At 62.2% G+C, this 18085-nt stretch overlaps 1 protein-coding gene across 1 annotated transcript in view; it reads left to right on the forward strand.

Moving 5' to 3' along the window:
* Positions 1-1676: 1676 nt before the first annotated feature.
* MUC5AC (mucin 5AC, oligomeric mucus/gel-forming) overlaps positions 1677-18085 on the forward strand; it is a 41899-nt gene continuing 25490 nt past the window's right edge. Inside the window, exons 1-25 of the mRNA XM_063672214.1 lie at positions 1677-1749; positions 3832-3909; positions 4748-4807; positions 5127-5388; positions 5752-5866; positions 6175-6265; positions 7110-7219; positions 7334-7547; positions 7635-7760; positions 8544-8661; positions 8862-9000; positions 10168-10278; positions 10775-10844; positions 10934-11071; positions 11153-11317; positions 12325-12419; positions 14134-14260; positions 14519-14774; positions 14855-14907; positions 15554-15654; positions 15917-16068; positions 16331-16469; positions 16639-16752; positions 16862-17041; positions 17815-18054. Of these exons, the coding sequence (XP_063528284.1) occupies positions 1677-1749; positions 3832-3909; positions 4748-4807; positions 5127-5388; positions 5752-5866; positions 6175-6265; positions 7110-7219; positions 7334-7547; positions 7635-7760; positions 8544-8661; positions 8862-9000; positions 10168-10278; positions 10775-10844; positions 10934-11071; positions 11153-11317; positions 12325-12419; positions 14134-14260; positions 14519-14774; positions 14855-14907; positions 15554-15654; positions 15917-16068; positions 16331-16469; positions 16639-16752; positions 16862-17041; positions 17815-18054 (3327 nt within the window). The remainder of the gene's footprint in view (positions 1750-3831; positions 3910-4747; positions 4808-5126; positions 5389-5751; positions 5867-6174; positions 6266-7109; positions 7220-7333; positions 7548-7634; positions 7761-8543; positions 8662-8861; positions 9001-10167; positions 10279-10774; positions 10845-10933; positions 11072-11152; positions 11318-12324; positions 12420-14133; positions 14261-14518; positions 14775-14854; positions 14908-15553; positions 15655-15916; positions 16069-16330; positions 16470-16638; positions 16753-16861; positions 17042-17814; positions 18055-18085) is intronic.

Below are 18085 nucleotides of genomic sequence, written 5' to 3' on the forward strand. Positions count from 1 at the left end.
TATCTCTCTCATTCACATTCATTCATTAACTCACTCACTCATTCACTCTCTCATTCACTTACTCATTTACTCACTCATTTACTCATTCACTCACTTGTTCATTCACTCATTCACTCACTTGCTCACTCATTCACGTTCATTCATTTTAACTCACTCATTTACTCATAGACTCACTCATTTATCCACTTACTTATTCACTACCTAATTCATTCACTCACTCAATCATTTTCCCTTTCCCCACACTCCTGCCACATGTGAAGTGCTCTTTTTCCAGGCACCTGGGCTGAGACAGGACATGGGGAGGGAAAGGCACAGCAATGGAGAAGTAGGCGATCATAAGGAGCTTGGGATGGGTCCCTAGAAAGCTGGAAGCAAGTGCTCAGAACAGCCTTGAGGCACCTCTTCGACCCTAATCCCTCTGCAGCAGGGCAAAGGGCCCAGCCCAGCCTCTCCCTTTCCTGCCATTCCTCCCATGGGGGACCTTCTGGTTGGACCCTCCATGTGGGCAGTGGAGCAGCCGACCTTGGCTGGGGAGTGTGTGGCTGCCTGGGAGCGAGAGTCCCGCCCCAGTGTCCAGCCACACACCCGTGGTCTGGGCAAGTGTTCATCACACAACAGCACCTTCTCAGCCAGAGCCCTTCAGGCCAAAGACGCATTGAGACCTTTCTGTGCTGGGACTGCTTGGACCAGTCAACAGCTTCCTGCCCGGAGGGCACTGAGCATTTCTGGATCTTGGTGGCCAGAGACCATCATGTGAATTGAACCAGCCCTGCCCGCCTGGGGCCAGGAGAGAGAAGCACAGGTGGACTCCTGGGCAATGCTGGGAGGGGGCTGCATGGTGAGGGAGGGGTTCTGTCACTTGCCTGGAGGCTGCTGCCAGGATCCCCTCTCCAGGGAGGGTGAGGCTGGCTGGCGCTACTTCAGTGGCAGCATGTGGCTGGCCTCAGGGATGCCTTGGCTCACTCACTCAATCACTCATTCACCCATTCATTCACTCACTCAATCATTTTTCCTTTCACCACACTCCTGCCGCATGTGTGCTCTCTCCAGGCACCTGGGTAAGACAAGACATGGGGAGGAAAAGGCACAGAAATGGAGAAATAGGTGACCATAAGGAGCTTGGGACGGGGCTGGGGCTGGCCTCTCCCTCCCAGGCAGCCACACGTTCCCCAGCCAAGGTCGGCAGCTCCACCGCCCATGTGGAGGGTCCAACCAGGAGGTCAGCTATGGGGGGAATGGCAGGAAAGGGAAAGGCTGGGCTGGGCCCCCCGTCCTGCTGCAGAGGGATTAGTGTCAAAGAGGTGCCTTAAGGCTGTTCTGAGCACTCACTTCTGGGCACCAGGAACTCACAGGCTGCCGGGCATGGCACGGTGCCCGGGGAGAGTCTAGGGTGGGGTATGTGGGGAGGACCCCTGCAGGCCAGAGCTTGGGGGGGCCCTTGGAAACTGGGCTCTACCCAGCAGACACACCCATCTCCGCCTGCCACCGGCCACTGGCCAGCCCGCAGTGAGCACCCACTGTTTACTTGGGTGAGGGGGAACCATAGGCCCCGCCCTGCCCACCCACGTGAAGCACGGGGCCGGAGCCAGCTCTGGGGCTACAAAAGGCTCCTGTCACCTCGGGTCCCTCCTCAGAGGCTGCCGAGGGACAGGGCACTCTTCCCCGCCGTCCACACGATGAGTGTTGGCCGGAGGAAGCTGGCCCTGCTCTGGGCCCTGGCTGTCGCTCTGGCCTGCACCCGGCACACAGGTACGGCTCAGCCCCTGGCCGCTCTACTGGTCCTGGGTGGTGCGGTACTGAGTGGGCCTCGGGCAGCTCAGTCTTTGCCCTGGGTTCCGGGCAGGCTGCATGTGCCATGAACGGCTCCCAGCAGCATAGCCCCTGCCTGTGGCCTGGCCGCCAACGAGCAGTTTCCCCTCGTGGGGTTGGGAAGGGATCTCTGGGCTTCCGGGACCTCTGAGGCTGGACCATTCCCTGAGGCAGGGAAGTAGGAGCTCAGGTCTCCGGCTTTCCCTCCCGGCCTGGATCCCTGCACCTGTCCCCAGAAGCCGACAGCACCTGGCCCACAGTATCTCCAGCTGCTCATGGCCCCTGCTGGGCCTGGTCAGGGCATCAGCCCCAGGCACCTGCCCTTGCACACCCCACATGTGCCCAGTTCGCCAGCTCACGTTCCCTGTCTGGGCCTCGATGGGGATCTCCCTGGGGGAGGGTCTCAGCCTCTGAGCTGGGATGTGATGGTGAGGTCCACAGGGGAACTGTTTCACCCCCGGCCTGAGGCTGAGAGGGTGATGGGGGAGGCTCCAGGTCCTGTGGTCTGGACTGCCCCTTGCTGGGCCAGCAGGTCCCTTCTTCTGCTTCTGAGGGACACCTGGGCCCAGGTCTGCTGGTGACCATGTGCCCCCATGGGGTAATGCCTGGGGTTGGAGGGGGGTGGGCGCTCCTGGGCTCCTGGAACAGCAGGGCAGGGACCTCAGCACTGCTGAGACTGCCACATGGCCCACCCAGGTCCCTCGCCCAGCTCTGTCCCCAGCCTCTGGCCCTCTGCCAGGCAGTCTCAGAGCAAGAAGAACCCTCTCCCGGTGTCTCCGTGCCACCCTCCGCTAGGCAGTGGCCTTGTCGGACTCTGCCCCGCCGTCCCTCGTCTGTACCACCCTCATCTCAGAAGCAGGAATTCTGTCCCGGGGCTGCTCCCAGGAGAGGGCGGGGCTGGGGCTGGGGCCTGCAGGGGCTCAGAAGGTGGGGGCAGGCCTGGGCCGGGACTGGATAAGGGAAGCTCAGGCCGTCATCTCCGTCTCCCGCACTGGGCTTGCAGATGCTAACGCCCCCGGCGCCCACTGACGGATTTGATGCAGTGGGCCCCACTGGGGCGAGAGGGTGTGAGGGCGAGGGAGGTCTCCCAGCCTGGCCTGAGGACCCCTACGCCAGTTGCGGGAACTGGAAAGCTGGGGCTGGGGTGCAGGCGAATCACAGCTTTCCCCAAGACCCCTCTCTGCAGGGTCCTGGGCTGGGCCAGGCGCCCCTCCCACCATGCTGGGGCTGTGCGGGGCTGTGCGGGGCTGTGCGGGGCTGTGCGGGGCTGTGCGGGGCTGTGCGGGGCTGTGCGGGGCTGGGGTCCGGTCCCACCCTACTGGCTCTGTGCAGGGCTGTGCTGGGCTGTGGTCTGGTCCCAGCATGCTGGTTCTGTGACGGGCTGTGCGGGGCTGGGGTCTGGTCCCACCATGCTGGTTCTGTGCAGGGCTGTGCGGGGCTGTGCGAGGCTGGGGTCTGGTCCCATCATGCTGGTTCTGTGCAGGGCTGTGCGGGGCTGGGCCGGGCTGAAATCTGCTGACATTCTGCACGTTGGCACAGTCTCTATGGACCCTGGAGATCAGCCTCCTGCAGGGTCTACTGCTTGTAGGGAGGCAGGGTCCTCCAGGTGGTCTTGGGGCCGACCCCTCCCATGCCTTTGACTGCTCCAGCCCCTCAGTGGGATCACTGTACTGGACAGGGGTCCCGAGCGTGGGAGCATGGAGGCCAGGGCCTGGCACGCTCGGCAGTGAGTGGGAATGAATAGATGGGGATGCCAGATCGGGGCGAAGGGTCCTGACGCCACCAGCTCCATGGGGCCAGGCTGAGGGGATGCTCCTGGAGGGTCTGGGCTCAGACTTCCGACTCACATGGACAGAGGCCTCCTAGGACCCCCCAACCCAGCACAGAGAGAGCCCTCGCCACGGGCCACCCCCACGCACTGTGGCCTCCCGTCTCTCTGGTGTCCGTGCTGCATCTATGGCTGCAACCTGAGCCCCCTCAGCCACCCTGAATCTGGGCTCAGCCCCCCTCCTCTTTCTGCAGGCCATGCCCAGGATGGCTCCTCCGAATCCAGCTACGAGCACCACCCTGCTCTCTCTCCTATCGCCCGGGGGCCCGGTGGTGAGTCTGAGCGTCTGGCCCCCACCCTAAGCCTGTCAGATTCCACCCTCCACTGCGTGGCACGGCCCCCAGGGCCACTGGTCTTAGGGTGGCTCCCCAGCGGGCCACTGCTGAGGACCAAACCTGGGGGGACAGGAGGACACCCCCACGTCCATGGCCCTGCTCAGTCACACTACCTGCCTCTCCTTGGGCCAGCCCCCTGCAGCTCTCAGGCTCTGAAGGAGCTGCAGGGCGGGACAGACTGGCTGTGCCCATGTCCCGTGGGAGCCGGTCACCCTCCGGGGATCTGGAGCTGGGTCCTGCCTCGGTATCCCCCCCGTTCACCTCCTGACGCTTCAGCAACACGGGCATCTCCCTTGGCGCCAGCCGTACCCGTGTGGCTCATGCTAGCGGGAGCCCCTGGAGGCCCGGCAGCCCTGGCAGAGGCGGGGCAGGCGAGGGCAGCCAGGGCAGGGGGCTTTGGTCAAACTCTCAGATTGCATTTCTCCAAATCGGGCCAGACATGCCTAATCTCAGCACCTAAGAGATTGTCTTGAGCCGCTGATGCAGACTCAGGTTCTGAGGCCCCACAGGCGTGTGAGAGCTGGCAGCCCCTGGGGGCTTCTACCTGGTGACAGCCGGGAGGAATTAGAAAGTCACCAAACGCAGGGTGTGTGGCCACAGGCACACAACGTGCAGATGGTGGGTGGGTGGGAGGGGGCCCAACACGCAGCAGAATCCAGAGTCGGCTTTGGAGCCAGGAGCCAGGACCTGCTGACTCTGGAACGTCTCCTCTGGCTGCGGAGCCCCCGCCCCACATGGGGCCGTGCGTGCATCCTACCAGCCCCTGTCTCCGCAGGGGTCCCACTCCGTGGGGTGACTGTCTTCCCATCTCTGAGGACCATTCCTGTGGTACGAGGTGAGTGGAGCCCGGATGCCTGGGTGGGGAAGGGGCATAGCTTTGCTGAGCTCCCCGCTCAGGCCTGGAGGTGCCGGGTGGAGAGGGGCCCCAGCTTTCTGGGTGGCCACTGGGTCGGTATTGGAGCCAGAGGGCCCAGCATCTCCCTGCACACGTTTCTGGGACTTCCCAGACGCAGGAAGGACCCCTGGGTGCCACATCCAGGGCAGCAGCACCTCCTGCAGGACCCTGGGGAGGGGCAGAGGTACAGGGCAGGGGCAGGGGGTGCAGGGCGAGGACGAGGGCGATGCCCCCAAATGCCATGCTGCTTCCACTGCAGCCTCCAACCCGGCGCACAACGGGCGGGTGTGCAGCACCTGGGGCAACTTCCACTACAAGACCTTCGACGGTGACGTCTTCCGCTTCCCCGGCCTCTGCAACTACGTGTTCTCTGAGCACTGCGGCGCCGCCTACGAGGATTTCAACATCCAGCTACGCCGCAGCCAGGAGTCGGCGGTCCCCACGCTGAGCAGGGTCCTTATGAAGGTGGACGGCGTGGTCATCCAGCTGACCAAGGGCTCCGTCCTGGTCAACGGCCGCCCGTGAGTCTGGGCTCTGGGATGGTGGAGGCCACGCGGTGTGTGGGGTGGCATTTCCGGGTGGTCACGGGGTTTCGCGGTCCTGGGAGGGATGTGGACTTCTCAGGAAGCCCCTGAGAGTGGAGCTGGACATGGGCCCTACCTTGTCACCCGAGTGGCCCACCTGCCCCTCCTGGGGTCCCCAGGCTCTTATTCTGCCCCTTCCTAGCTCCTCGTGACCCCAGAGCTCCAGAGGTCAATGTCCCCATCCCAGATGCGACTTCACAGTCACGATGACCGTGTCACATTTGCGACCACAGGCATCTGCCCTGCCTGGGGTCTCTCCTCACTGTGCTCCCAGCCCCTCAGCCCTGCCTTCCTCCGCAGGGTCCTGCTGCCCTTCAGCCAGTCTGGGGTCCTCATTCAGCAGAGCAGCAGCTACACCAAGGTGGAGGCCAGGCTGGGCCTTGTCCTCATGTGGAACCACGATGACAGCCTGCTGGTGAGGCTGGGTGGGGGTGTCCCAGTGTGCAAGTCCAGCCCTCGAGGGCTGGCCTGCTCCCACAGCCTCTCCAGAGAGGGTAGAAGGTGCCCTGGGCCCAGTCAGGGTCAGACTCCACCTCACACAGCAGGCAAGAACAGGTGCCCAGACACCAATGGTGTCCCGGGGTCTGTGTCCCCAGGATGGAGACTGCTTTCGGGGGTGTCTCTTCTGTGGACCTCGGCCCCTCCTTGGAAATCTCAGGCTCGAGCCTCATCTGTCCATCTGCCCCTGGTGGGAATGGGTGTCTGATGTCTCTCCCATTGCAGCTGGAGCTGGACACCAAATACGCCAACAAGACCTGTGGGCTCTGTGGGGATTTCAACGGGATGCCCGTGGTCAGCGAGCTCCTCTCCCACAGTAAGGCCCCACGGCGCCATCAGCCTCTTCTTCAGTGTCCCCTGGGGGCTCAGTGTTGAGCCTCCGACACTCTGGGCACACCCTCTGACACTCCGGGCACACACATGCACAGATGCACGGATGCAGCTGCCCTCCCTCCCAGCACAGCACACGTGCACACACGCGATCCCGCAACCCTGGCCTGTCTCAGGGGTGCAGGCGGGGAGCAAATTGCCCATTGCGCCCCTTGCTCTGTGTGGCTGCTCTGGGTGGCGACCCCTGACCACATGCCCTCTCCTGAAATGACAGACCTGCCTCCTTCTTGATCTTTGAGTCTCTGCCACCAGGCAGTGGCCTTGCAAATGTGACCTGCACCAGCCAGGGCGCCACTCCCCGCCTCCCCCTGCCAGGCCCATGAAGCCCCATACAAGCTCCGAGTACGGGGTGTCCCTCTGTGGGGAACTGAGTCTGCCTGGGTGTCCAGCAGCCCTTGGCGAGGCAGGCCCAGCGCTGGGTTGGCTGGGTTCTGTGGACTGGGAGGTGCTCAGGCTCCAGCCAGCCTGGCAGGAGAAGACCAGGGTCCTGGGTCAGTTGAAGCTTCAGCTGGTGGCACCCTGTGGCCCGGACACCAACCTCCTGGGCTGTTTCTCCCCATCATTCCAGACCCCCTGAGGGTCCCAGCAGCATGCATGGGGTGGCCAAGCGGGTGCAGTCAGGACAACTCAGGCATCTGGAGGGAGCAGGAGCCACCGATGGCCCTTCAAACCCCACCCCAGGGACCCGGCCCTGGGGGCTCTGCTGCTCGGGTGCTGGGCTGACAGGTACCGGGACCTGCAGGCAGAGTCTGCCTCTGTGCTTCCCGCAGACACCAAGCTGACACCCATGGAATTCGGGAACCTGCAGAAGATGGACGACCCCACGGAGCAGTGTCAGGACCCTGTCCCTGAACCCCCGAGGAACTGCTCCACTGGCTTTGTAAGGCTTGGAGGGAACAGAGGGCCTGGCAGGTTGAGCAGGAGGGGTTGTGAGCCTGGGAACCGGTCCAGATCCCCCACCGAGGACTCAGACGGGCTGTGGCCTTTGTCCTAGGGCATCTGCGAGGAGCTCCTGCATGGCCAGCTGTTCTCTGGCTGCGTGGCCCTGGTGGATGTCGGCAGCTACCTGGAGGCCTGCAGGCAAGAACTCTGCTTCTGTGAAGACACGGACCTGCTCAGCTGCGTCTGCCACACCCTCGCCGAGTACTCCCGGCAGTGCGCCCATGCAGGGGGGCTGCCCCAGGACTGGCGGGGCCCTGATCTCTGCCGTGAGTGTCCCGGCCCCCTGTCCCCCAACCCCTCTGGCAGGGAGGGCAGGGGCGGGCGGATGTGAGCCGTCTCTCTGCCTCCCACAGCCCAGAAGTGCCCCAACAACATGCAGTACCACGAGTGCCGCTCCCCCTGCGCAGACACCTGCTCCAACCAGGAGCACTCCCGGGCCTGCGAGGACCACTGTGTGGCCGGCTGCTTCTGCCCTGAGGGTGAGGCTCCCCCGCCCCTGGGAAACACAGGTGCACCCCAGGAACTAGAAGGCTGTGCTCCCATGGCCAAGCCTCGAAAGAAGGACCCCAGTCCTAGTGTCCCAGGCCCCTGAGGCTGGGTGAGGACCCTGTCCTGGGCCCCCGAGGCTGGCTGAGGCCCCTGGCCCAAGGTGTCCCAGGCGTCTGAAGCTGGCTGAGGCCCCTGTCCTGGCCCCTTGAGGCTGGCTGAGGACCCTGTCCTGGGCCCCTGAGGCTGGCTGAGGACCCTGTCTTAGGCCCCCTGAGGCTGGCTGAGGCCCCTGGCCCAAGGTGTCCCAGGCCCCTGAGGCTAGGTGAGGACCCTGTCCTGGGCCCCTGAGGCTGGCTGAGGATCCTGTCTTGGGCCCCTGAGGCTGGCTGAGGCTCCTGTCCTGGCCCCTTGAGGCTGGCTGAAGCCCCTGGCCCAAGGTGTCCCAGGCCCCTGAGGCTGGGTGAGGACCCTGTCCTGGGCCCCTGAGGCTGGCTGAGGCCCCTGGCCCAAGGTGTCCCAGACCTCTGAGGCTGGGTGAGGATCCTGTCCTGGGCCCCTGAGGCTGGCTGATGCCCCTGGCTTGAGGTGTCCCGGTCCCCTGAGGCTGGCTGAGGCCCCTGTCCTGGCCCCCTGAGGCTGGCTGAGGTCCCTGTCCCGGGCCCCTGGGGCTGGCTGAGGCCCCAGCTTGCTGTAGGGCCGCCGTGTTGTTCCCCTGCAACACCCACTGCGTGGACACAGCAGGCGCCCATCATAGGCCTGCCTGACCCCTGCAGGGACGGTGCTTGACGACGTCGGCCAGACCGGCTGTGTCCCTGTGTCAAAGTGTGCCTGCGTCTACAACGGGGCTGCCTATGCCCCAGGGGCCACCTACTCCACAGACTGCGCCAACTGGTAGGTCCCGGCCCCCCTCCAGGTCCCCAGGATGTGCTATGGGACGGACCCGATGGGGGCTGTGACCCAGGCCGGCAGGCGCCCTCGTCTGGGCTGCGGTGTAGGCAGGCCTGGGTGAGACCCGGTCAGCCTCCTGATGCGGAGGCTAGAGGCTGGTCTCCTGGGGCCGGCACCCACGTGGCACCATCTCTTGTTCTCAGCACCTGCTCTGGAGGCCGGTGGAGCTGCCAGGAGGTTCCGTGCCCGGGTACCTGCTCTGTGCTTGGAGGTGCCCACTTCTCCACGTTTGACGAGAGGCAATACACGGTGCACGGGGACTGCAGCTATGTGTTGACCAAGGTACGGCCTGGCTGCCTGGGGTGCTCGCCGGACAGAGGGGGCCCACGGCCAGCCTCCCACAGGCTCCCCCAGCTCGGTTGCATGTCACTGCTGCCCCTGGGGTGACCGTTGGGGGTCCCTGATGGTGAGATCTCAAGGAAGCACTCCAGCTCCCCAGCGCTAGTCCTCATAGGACCATGAAGGCTGCAGATCAGAGCCGCCAGCACCCACCCAGCACTGGGCCCCACCCAGCACTGGGCCCTCTGCACCTTGGGCTGTTTATTTAACAGACTTTACTCTTGAGAATAGTTTTAGGTTTACAAAGAAATTGAGCACAAAGCACTCCTGCCCCAACACACAGTCTCCCGGATGAGACACTGCACCCAACACAGTCTCCCCCGATGAGACCCTGCACCCAACACAGTCTCCCCCGATGAGACCCTGCACCCAACACAGTCTCTCCACAATGAGACCCTGTAACCAACACATAGTCTCTCCCAGATGAGACCCTGCACCTAACACACAGTCTCTCCCAGATGAGACCCTGCACCTAACACAGTCTCCCTTGGATGAAACCCAGCACCAAATGACACAGTCTCCCTGAGATAAGACCCAGCACCCAATACACAGTCTCTACCAGATGAGACCCTGCACCTAACACAGTCTCTCCCAGATGAGACCCTGCACCCAACACACAGTCTCCCCAAGATGAGACCCTGCACTGGGGTGGAGGCTGCACTGGCACCCTCACCTCCTAGGTCATGGTTGACATCGGGGCCCCTCGTGGTGGTGAAATTCCACAGGTTAGGACGGATGTGCAGTGTCTTGTTCCTGCCAGGCAGTTTCACGCAGACGGCTCCACTGCCCTGAAACCCCTTGGAGCTCCTCACCCCTCTCTCGCCCAGCCTCTGGCAGCTGCTGGCATTTGCACCTTCCGAGTGCTGTCTTTCCCAGAGGGTCCTGTAGTTGGCGTTGCAGAGTGTGGCCTCCCCAGGGTGCATGCAGATTTCTCTGTGTGCCTGGGTGTCCACACCTGGGGCCCTCCTAGCACACCTCCCTCTCGGGGACTGGGATGGTGGAGTGGGGGTTTCTAGTGAGGGAGAGGAGCACAGCCGGGTGGAGGGGCAGGGCCAGGCGGGCTGGGCGTTGGGTGGAGCGTGAGGATCCCTGGTGTGTCCTGTTCCACAGCCCTGTGACAGCAGTGCCTTCACTGTACTGGCTGAGCTGCGCAGGTGTGGGCTGACGGACAGCGAGACCTGCCTGAAGAGCGTGACACTGAGCCTGGACGGGGCGCAGACGGTGAGTGGAGCCTGGCAAGGCAAACCCCGGGAAGGGGGAAGGGGCCTGTCTCTTCTGCAAGTCACCTCTGCCCAAGCCCTTCATCCCTGGCGTGAACAGCGAGAGGCGGGGACCCTCCGGCAACACTGGCTGTGTCCATTACTTATGGGTCCATGTGACTGTCCCTAAAGGGACCAGATCAGGGCCGGGCCGCCCGGGCCGCCATACCTGGCCCGAGGGGCCCCAGGAAGGAGGGACTGGGCGCATCTGCGGCCAGCATGGCTTCTCCACTGAAGTCAATTTATTTTTAGTTAATAACTTTGGTTTTTACTAAAGAATAAAAGGCATGGTCCTCACAGAAAATTCAGAAAATCAGGGTAAGCACAAGGCCACCTTGTAGGACCCACAGCCGCAGGGAAAGGCCTCCCAGGCACCTGCAGGCGCATTTCACAGCCTCTGCGGGGCTGAGGTGCCGCAAGCCTGCCCCGCGCTCACACATCTGTCTGGTTGTCCTCAGGTGGTGGTGATCAAGGCCAGTGGGGAAGTGTTCCTGAATCAGATCTACACCCAGCTGCCCATCTCTGCAGGTGAGGTGGCAGCCTCTTCCCCACCCCGGGGCTGCCTGGGGTCCCGCCCCACATCCCCCCAGCAAAACCCTTGTCCTTTGTGTCCCCAGCCAACGTCACCATCTTCAGACCCTCAACCTTCTTCATCATCGCCCAGACCAGCCTGGGCCTGCAGCTGAACCTGCAGCTGGTGCCCACCATGCAGCTGTTCATGCGGCTGGCGCCCAAACTCCGCGGGCAGACCTGCGGTAAGAGGGCTGCCTTCTGGGCCTGGAGCCCACCCACTCTGGCCGGGGCACATGGTCCTCAACCTGCCTAACCCGCCCCAGGTCTCTGTGGGAACTTCAACAGCATCCAGGCCGATGACTTCCGGACCCTCAGTGGGGTGGTGGAGGCCACAGCTGCGGCTTTCTTCAACACCTTCAAGACCCAGGCCGCCTGCCCCAACATCAGGAACAGCTTTGAGGATCCCTGCTCCCTGAGCGTGGAGAATGGTACGTGTGTCCACGGCTCGCCTCTGTGCTGGCCGCCTGGCGCTGGTTCACCCGCTTCTATTTGGCGCTTCAGGCAGCGAGGCCAGCCCTGCGTGTGCCTGTGAGCCGGGTGGCGTGGCTCACGAAGGGGCCCAAGGACAGGCTCATGGTGGGCGCCTACCCAAGCTTATGTGGAGCTTCAGGAATGTGGGGCATCTGCTTCAGGGTCAAAGAAAGGGTGCAAGTCTCTGTTGGTCAACATCGGCCCTGACCGCCTACCCCTGCACAGCGTGGGGTGGTGGGGACGTGGGGAATGGATTCACCCACTCACCCACTCACCCGCCCATTCACCCATTCACTCACTCGCCCACTCACCCACCCATTCACCCACTCACCCACTCACCCACTCACCCACTCACTCACCCACTCACCCATTCACCCACTCACCCACTCACCCATTCACTCACTCACCCACTCACCCACTCAATACTCACTCACCCACTCAATACTCACTCACCCACTCACCCATTCACCCACTCACCTACTCACTCACTCACTCATCCACTCACTCACTCACTCACTCAGTCATTCACTTCGCCTTCAGAGCTTGGGCGCCAGCCATGGGGAGGTGGGACCCCATCTTGCTGGTTCTGGCCTCCTTCCTGCAGCCTGGGAAGCCAGGGTTCAGTGAGCCCAGTGGAGGGGCCAGAAGGGCCTTGGTTTGTCTGTCCACAGTGGTGGTCACTAGCGTCCCTGGAAGGTGGCACTGTGAGAGGCTGTGAGGGGCTGGGTGGGACATGCAGGAAATGAGAGAAGCCTCGGCTCTGGATGTCGTACCCTGCGTTTGGGGGAGCTTTCCCTAGGGGAGGGCGCCACACCACCTGGGCTGAGTGTGTAGCAGGATGAAGGGCCCAACGTCAGACTGCCCAGAGAAGCTGGCACCCCAAACCCCACACCAGAGGCCAAGGTGGGTGGGATGAGTGTGCTGCCTGATCCTAATCCTAACCCTATCCCTCCTCTGTCCACAGAGAAGTATGCTCAGCACTGGTGCTCGCAGCTGACCGACGCCGACGGCCCCTTCAGCCACTGCCATGCTGCTGTGAAGCCGGGCACCTACTACTCGGTAACATCTGCCGCCTCCTGGCCCAGTTGGGCTCTAGCCACTGAGCCTCACTGCTGCCTCCAGGAGGGCTGGGAGGGCACTGGGGGGCTCAGCAGGCAGGACTAACCTTTCTAGGCTGTGATGGGCACCAGGGGCTGGAAACCAGTCTGTCTGTCCAGCTCCATTCCCCACATCCCCACCCACCCATTCACTCATTCACACATTCACCACTCACCCACACACTCACCCATTCACCTACTCACTCACCCGTTCACCCATTCACTCTCCTACTCACTCACCCATTCACCCATTTACCCACTCACCCATTCACTCACTCACCCACTCATCCACCCATTCACCCATTCACTCACCCATTCACCCATTCACCCACCCATTCACCCATTCGCCCCCCCACTCACTCACCGATTCACCCATTTACCCACTCATCCATTTGCTCACTCACCCACTCACCCATTCACTCACTCACCCTCTCACCCACCCATTCACCCACTCACTCACCCTTTCACCCATTCACTTACCCATTCACTCACTCATTCACTTACTTACTCACTCACTCACCCACTCACTCTTTCACTCACTCACTCATTCATTCACTCGTTTCTTCACTGACTCATTCACTCATTTACTCACTCACTAATTCCTTCACCTACTCATCTACTTACTCATTCACTCATCCGCTCACTCATTTACTCACTCATTCACGAATTTCTTCATTTACTCATTTACTCACTCACTAATTCCTTCACTTATTCATTCACTCACTCACTCATCCACTCACTCATCCACTCACTCACTCATTCACTCACTCACTCATCCACTCACTCACTCATTCCCTCATTCATTCCTTCACTCACTCATTCACTCATTTACTCACTCACTAATTCCTTCACCTACTCATTCATTCACCCACTCATCCACTCACTCACTCACTCATCCACTCACTCACTCATCCACTCACTCGCTCATTCCCTCATTCATTCCTTCACTCACTCGTTCACTCATTTACTGACTCACTAATTCCTTCACCTACTCATTCATCCACTCACTCACCCACTCACTCATCCACTCACTCATTCATCCATTCATTACTCATCCACTCACTTCCTCATCCACTCACTGATTCCCTCATTCATTCCTTCACTCATTCATTCACTCATTTACTCACTAATTCCTTCACCTACTCATTCACTCACTCATTCATCCACTCATTCACTCACTCACTCATCCACTCACTCACTCATCCACTCACTCACTCATCCACTCACTCACTTATTCCCTCATTCATTCCTTCACTCATTTGTTAACCATGTTTATGGCGTTTTTCTTGCACCTCCATCCCTACACTAGGCCCAGGGGCTAAACTTCAGGGGTTTGTTGCCCACCTGGACCCAGGGGCCAAATGGGAATTAGGCCAAGGCTGAGCTGATGCACTGTGTCTGAGGCAAGCTGGGCATGGCTGGACCTGTTGGGTCACAGAGATGAAGGACCTGGTCCTCCCAGTAACCCCTGCTCTGCACAGTGGTTCTGCTCCATGACATGCCAAGCAATTTTGCTGAGGGGATGGGATGCCTGTGAGGACTCACAGAGGGGTCCTGGAGGCAGGAAGACCTGGGATGGGAGGACCCTGGCTGCTGGATGTGTGGCCTGCAGGGTGTGGGGGGCCACCAGGTGTGGGCTGGGGTCTCTGATGCCCCGATGACCCCCTTCCCCGCAGAACTGCCTGTTTGACACCTGCAACTGTGAGCGGAGCGAGGACTGCCTGTGTGCCGCGCTGTCCTCCTATGTGCACGCCTGTGCCGCCAAGGGCGTGCAGCTCAGTGGCTGGAGGGACGGCGTCTGCAGTGAGTGCCCGCCAAGCCCAGCCCCTTTCCCTCGCTGGGTGGCCGCGGGTCTTGGGGTGCCCCCAGTGTGCACAGGTGCTCTAAGGGCCCCCGTCCTGTGTGCTGGGCTTGAGGGCAAGGAGCGCCCAGATCAGTGCGGCCTTGGACCCGGCCGAGGAGGGGAGGGGAGGGTAGCCGAGAGGGCTGGGCTCACTCACGGCTGGCTGCCCACCGCCAGGCTGTGTGTCCTGAGAATCCCCTCTTCCTGGCATCCCACAGCGAAGCCCATGACCACTTGCCCCAAGTCGATGACCTACCACTACCACGTCAGCACCTGCCAGCCCACCTGCCGCTCCCTGAGCGAGGGGGACATCACCTGCAGTGTTGGCTTCATCCCCGTGGATGGCTGCATCTGTCCCGAGGGCACCTTCCTGGACGACACGGGCAAGTGTGTGCAGGCCAGCAACTGTCCCTGCTACCACAGGGGCTCCATGATCCCCAATGGGGAGTCAGTGCACGACAGCGGGGCTGTCTGGTAAGAGCTCCCGTTGTGGACTGGGGGGTCCCTGGCGCCTCCTGGCCTAGGGTGAGGCTCTGACCACCATCTCCTCACAGCACCTGCACACAAGGGAAGCTGAGCTGCATCGGAGGCCAAGCCCCCACCCCAGGTGAGTGCCAGAAAGGAGGCACTGTGGCCCCCAGCCTCCTCATCTCCATAAGAAATCCTGAAAAATGGCTTCAGGGTTAGCCCCACCACAAGTCAACGGGGCTGGTGGCTGTCGATCAGCTGCTCAGTGTCAGGCATGATTTGTGCCCTCTAGGCAGCAAGGGGGAAGAAAGGAGGGTGTGGGCGCACACATGACACTCACACCCACTCATGCCCACTCATGCACATGCTCACACACCCACTCAGGCACATGCACACACACACATTCATGCACACACTCTCACACTCATGCACACACACTCACATCCACTTATGCAACACTCACACGCCCACTCATACACACGCACTCACACCCACTCATGCACACACTCATACTCATGCACACGCTCACACACCCATTCATGCACACACTCATACTCATGCACACGCTCACACATCCACTCATGCACACACTCATACTCATGCACACGCACTCACACCCACTTATGCAATGCTCACACACCCACTCATGCACATGCACTCACACCCACTCATGCACATGCACCCACTCATGCACAAGCACATGGCACAGACACATCCTCCCTGAACATGGTTGAGGCACCGCAGCAGCCTGTGGCTGGGCCCCCTGACGGCCCCTCCCTCCCCAGTGTGTGCTGCGCCCATGGTGTTCTTTGACTGCCGCAACGCCACGCCCGGGGATGCAGGGGCCGGCTGTCAGAAGAGCTGCCACACCCTGGACATGACCTGTGTAAGCCCCTGAGGACTCCCCAATGACAGATCCTCCATCCGCCCCTGCCTGCTAAGGGTGCCTGCCCCCAGGGTGGGCAGCGGTGAGCCTCCGACACATGAGGGCATGGGCTGCCCCACGTCCCGGAGGACACCTGCCCACGTGCTCCCAGACTCCCTGGTCCTGTGGTCCCTCCACTGTGGTGCGGGTGAGCTGTCCCTGGGAGGACCTGGCAGACCCCGTGCCCTGCCCCATCACTCAGTGATGTCTGCTGGCCCTGCAGTACAGCCCCCAGTGTCTGCCTGGCTGCGTGTGCCCCGACGGGCTGGTGGCGGACGGCGAGGGTGGCTGCATCACTGTGGAGGACTGCCCCTGCGTGCACAACGAGGCCAGCTACCGGGCCGGCCAGACCATCCGGGTGGGCTGCAACACCTGGTATGCGGGGGGCTCAAAGCCCATGGGGGGTGTCAGGCCCAGGATACCAGAGGCCCTCCTTAAAGACGGGTGAGCCCCCAGCACAGGGGTCCCGGGAAAACGCAGGGCACAGACTCAGGGCTGGACGCCACCAGCAGCCCCAGCCAGGGAGGCCCAGTGGGTGCGTGTCTATGGTGCCAGGTCCCCCCGGGGGTAGGAAGGCTGCACCCAGCCAGGCAGGCACCCTGTGTGTGCTCTAGCCTGACCCCCAGATGTCTCCCAGCACCTGTGACAGCAGGATGTGGCGGTGCACAGATGACCCCTGCCTGGCCACCTGTGCCGTGTACGGGGACGGCCACTACCTCACCTTCGACGGGCAGAGCTACAGCTTCAACGGAGACTGCGAGTACACGCTGGTGCAGGTGAGCTGGCGCGTTTGGGGTCCTCACGGTGGCCCGCATGGCCCACAGCTGCTCACTGCCTCTGCCTCTCTGCGGCTGCCCCAGGGTGCACACAGGTTGTCCCCGCCTCATCCTCCTTGCGGGAAGAGGGCAGGGCCTGCCTGGTCCTTGATGGCCTCTGCTTCCCCAGAACCACTGTGGTGGGAAAGACAGCACCCAGGAGTCCTTCCGTGTCGTCACCGAGAACGTCCCCTGTGGCACCACAGGGACCACCTGCTCCAAGGCCATCAAGATCTTCCTGGGGGTGAGCAAGGCTGAGCGGTCGCGTGCCGTCCGGGAGGCTCCCATGGCAGCGTCTGGCCAGGTGGGCTGGGGTTCTTGCCGGGGTCCCTGAGCGACCTCTTGCCATGCAGGGCTCCGAGCTGAAGCTGAACCACGGGAAGGTGGAGGTAATCGGGACGGACGAGAGCCAGGAGGTGCCATACACCGTCCGGCAGATGGGCATCTACCTGGTGGTGGACACCAACATCGGCCTGGTGCTGCTGTGGGACAAGAAGACCAGCATCTTCATCAACCTCAGCCCCGAGTTCAAGGTGAGACCACACCCCTCGTCCAGGCCAGGGCCGGCTGGAAACCTGGAGGTGGGGTGCGCGGAACAGGTGGGCAGAGACAAGAGGCACAGAGACACAGAGAGAAACACAGAGATGAAAGTGGGGTGGGAAGTTGGGGGGACGGAGCCTTGGCAAGGGCAGCGGGTCAGGAGACTCCTTGGCTGGGTGTCAGTGTTCTGGGGCCAGAGCAAAGACCCGCACCCTGGCGGATTTGCCTGCAGCCTGGACACTGGAAGTCCAGCAGGGCATCCACAGGGGCGAGCTCTTTCAGAAGGTTCTGGGGGCTCCTTTTGGCCCCTTGCATCTGCCGGGGACCCCAGCGCTCCTTGGCTGTGGCCACATCACTTGGATCGCTGCCCCGTCTTCATGCAGCCTCCTCCCTGTGACTGGGTCTAAGTTTCCCTCTTTTATAAGGACACCAGGCATTGGATTCAGGACCCACTCATTACCTCAATCTGCAAGAGCCCATCTCCCAGTGAGGTGCCATGCACAGGCGCCGGGGTCAGGACTTAGGCGGGTCCTTCGAGGCCACATCAGCTCCTTTTTCTCCAGGAGGGGCTTGCGTCTGGCCTCGGCCCTCGGTGCTCAGCTCCACTGCCTGGGGCCTCCCCAGGTGTAGCTGGAGGTGGGAAGGAGGAAGCAGCACCTGTGGTCGCTGTTGGCCAGCTGGGTGGGGGGAGGCGGCCACGGGCCAGGGGGGCTCTGGCCTTCTCGGTTTGCTGCACCCACCTCCACCTCTCCCGGTGCCTCTGCAGGGCAGGGTCTGCGGCCTGTGCGGGAACTTTGACGACAACGCCGTCAATGACTTTGCCACGCGGAGCCGGTCCGTGGTGGGGGACGTGCTGGAGTTCGGGAACAGCTGGAAGCTCTCCCCCTCCTGCCCAGACGCCCTGGCGCCCAAGGACCCCTGCACGGCCAACCCCTTCCGCAAGTCTTGGGCCCAGAAACAGTGCAGCATCCTCCACGGCCCCACCTTCGCCGCCTGCCACGCACACGTATGCTGGCCGGGGGGCATTTCTCTGGGCC

Source organism: Pongo pygmaeus, chromosome 9 (genome assembly GCF_028885625.2).
Source record: "Pongo pygmaeus isolate AG05252 chromosome 9, NHGRI_mPonPyg2-v2.0_pri, whole genome shotgun sequence".
NCBI classification, from domain to species: Eukaryota; Metazoa; Chordata; class Mammalia; order Primates; family Hominidae; genus Pongo; species Pongo pygmaeus.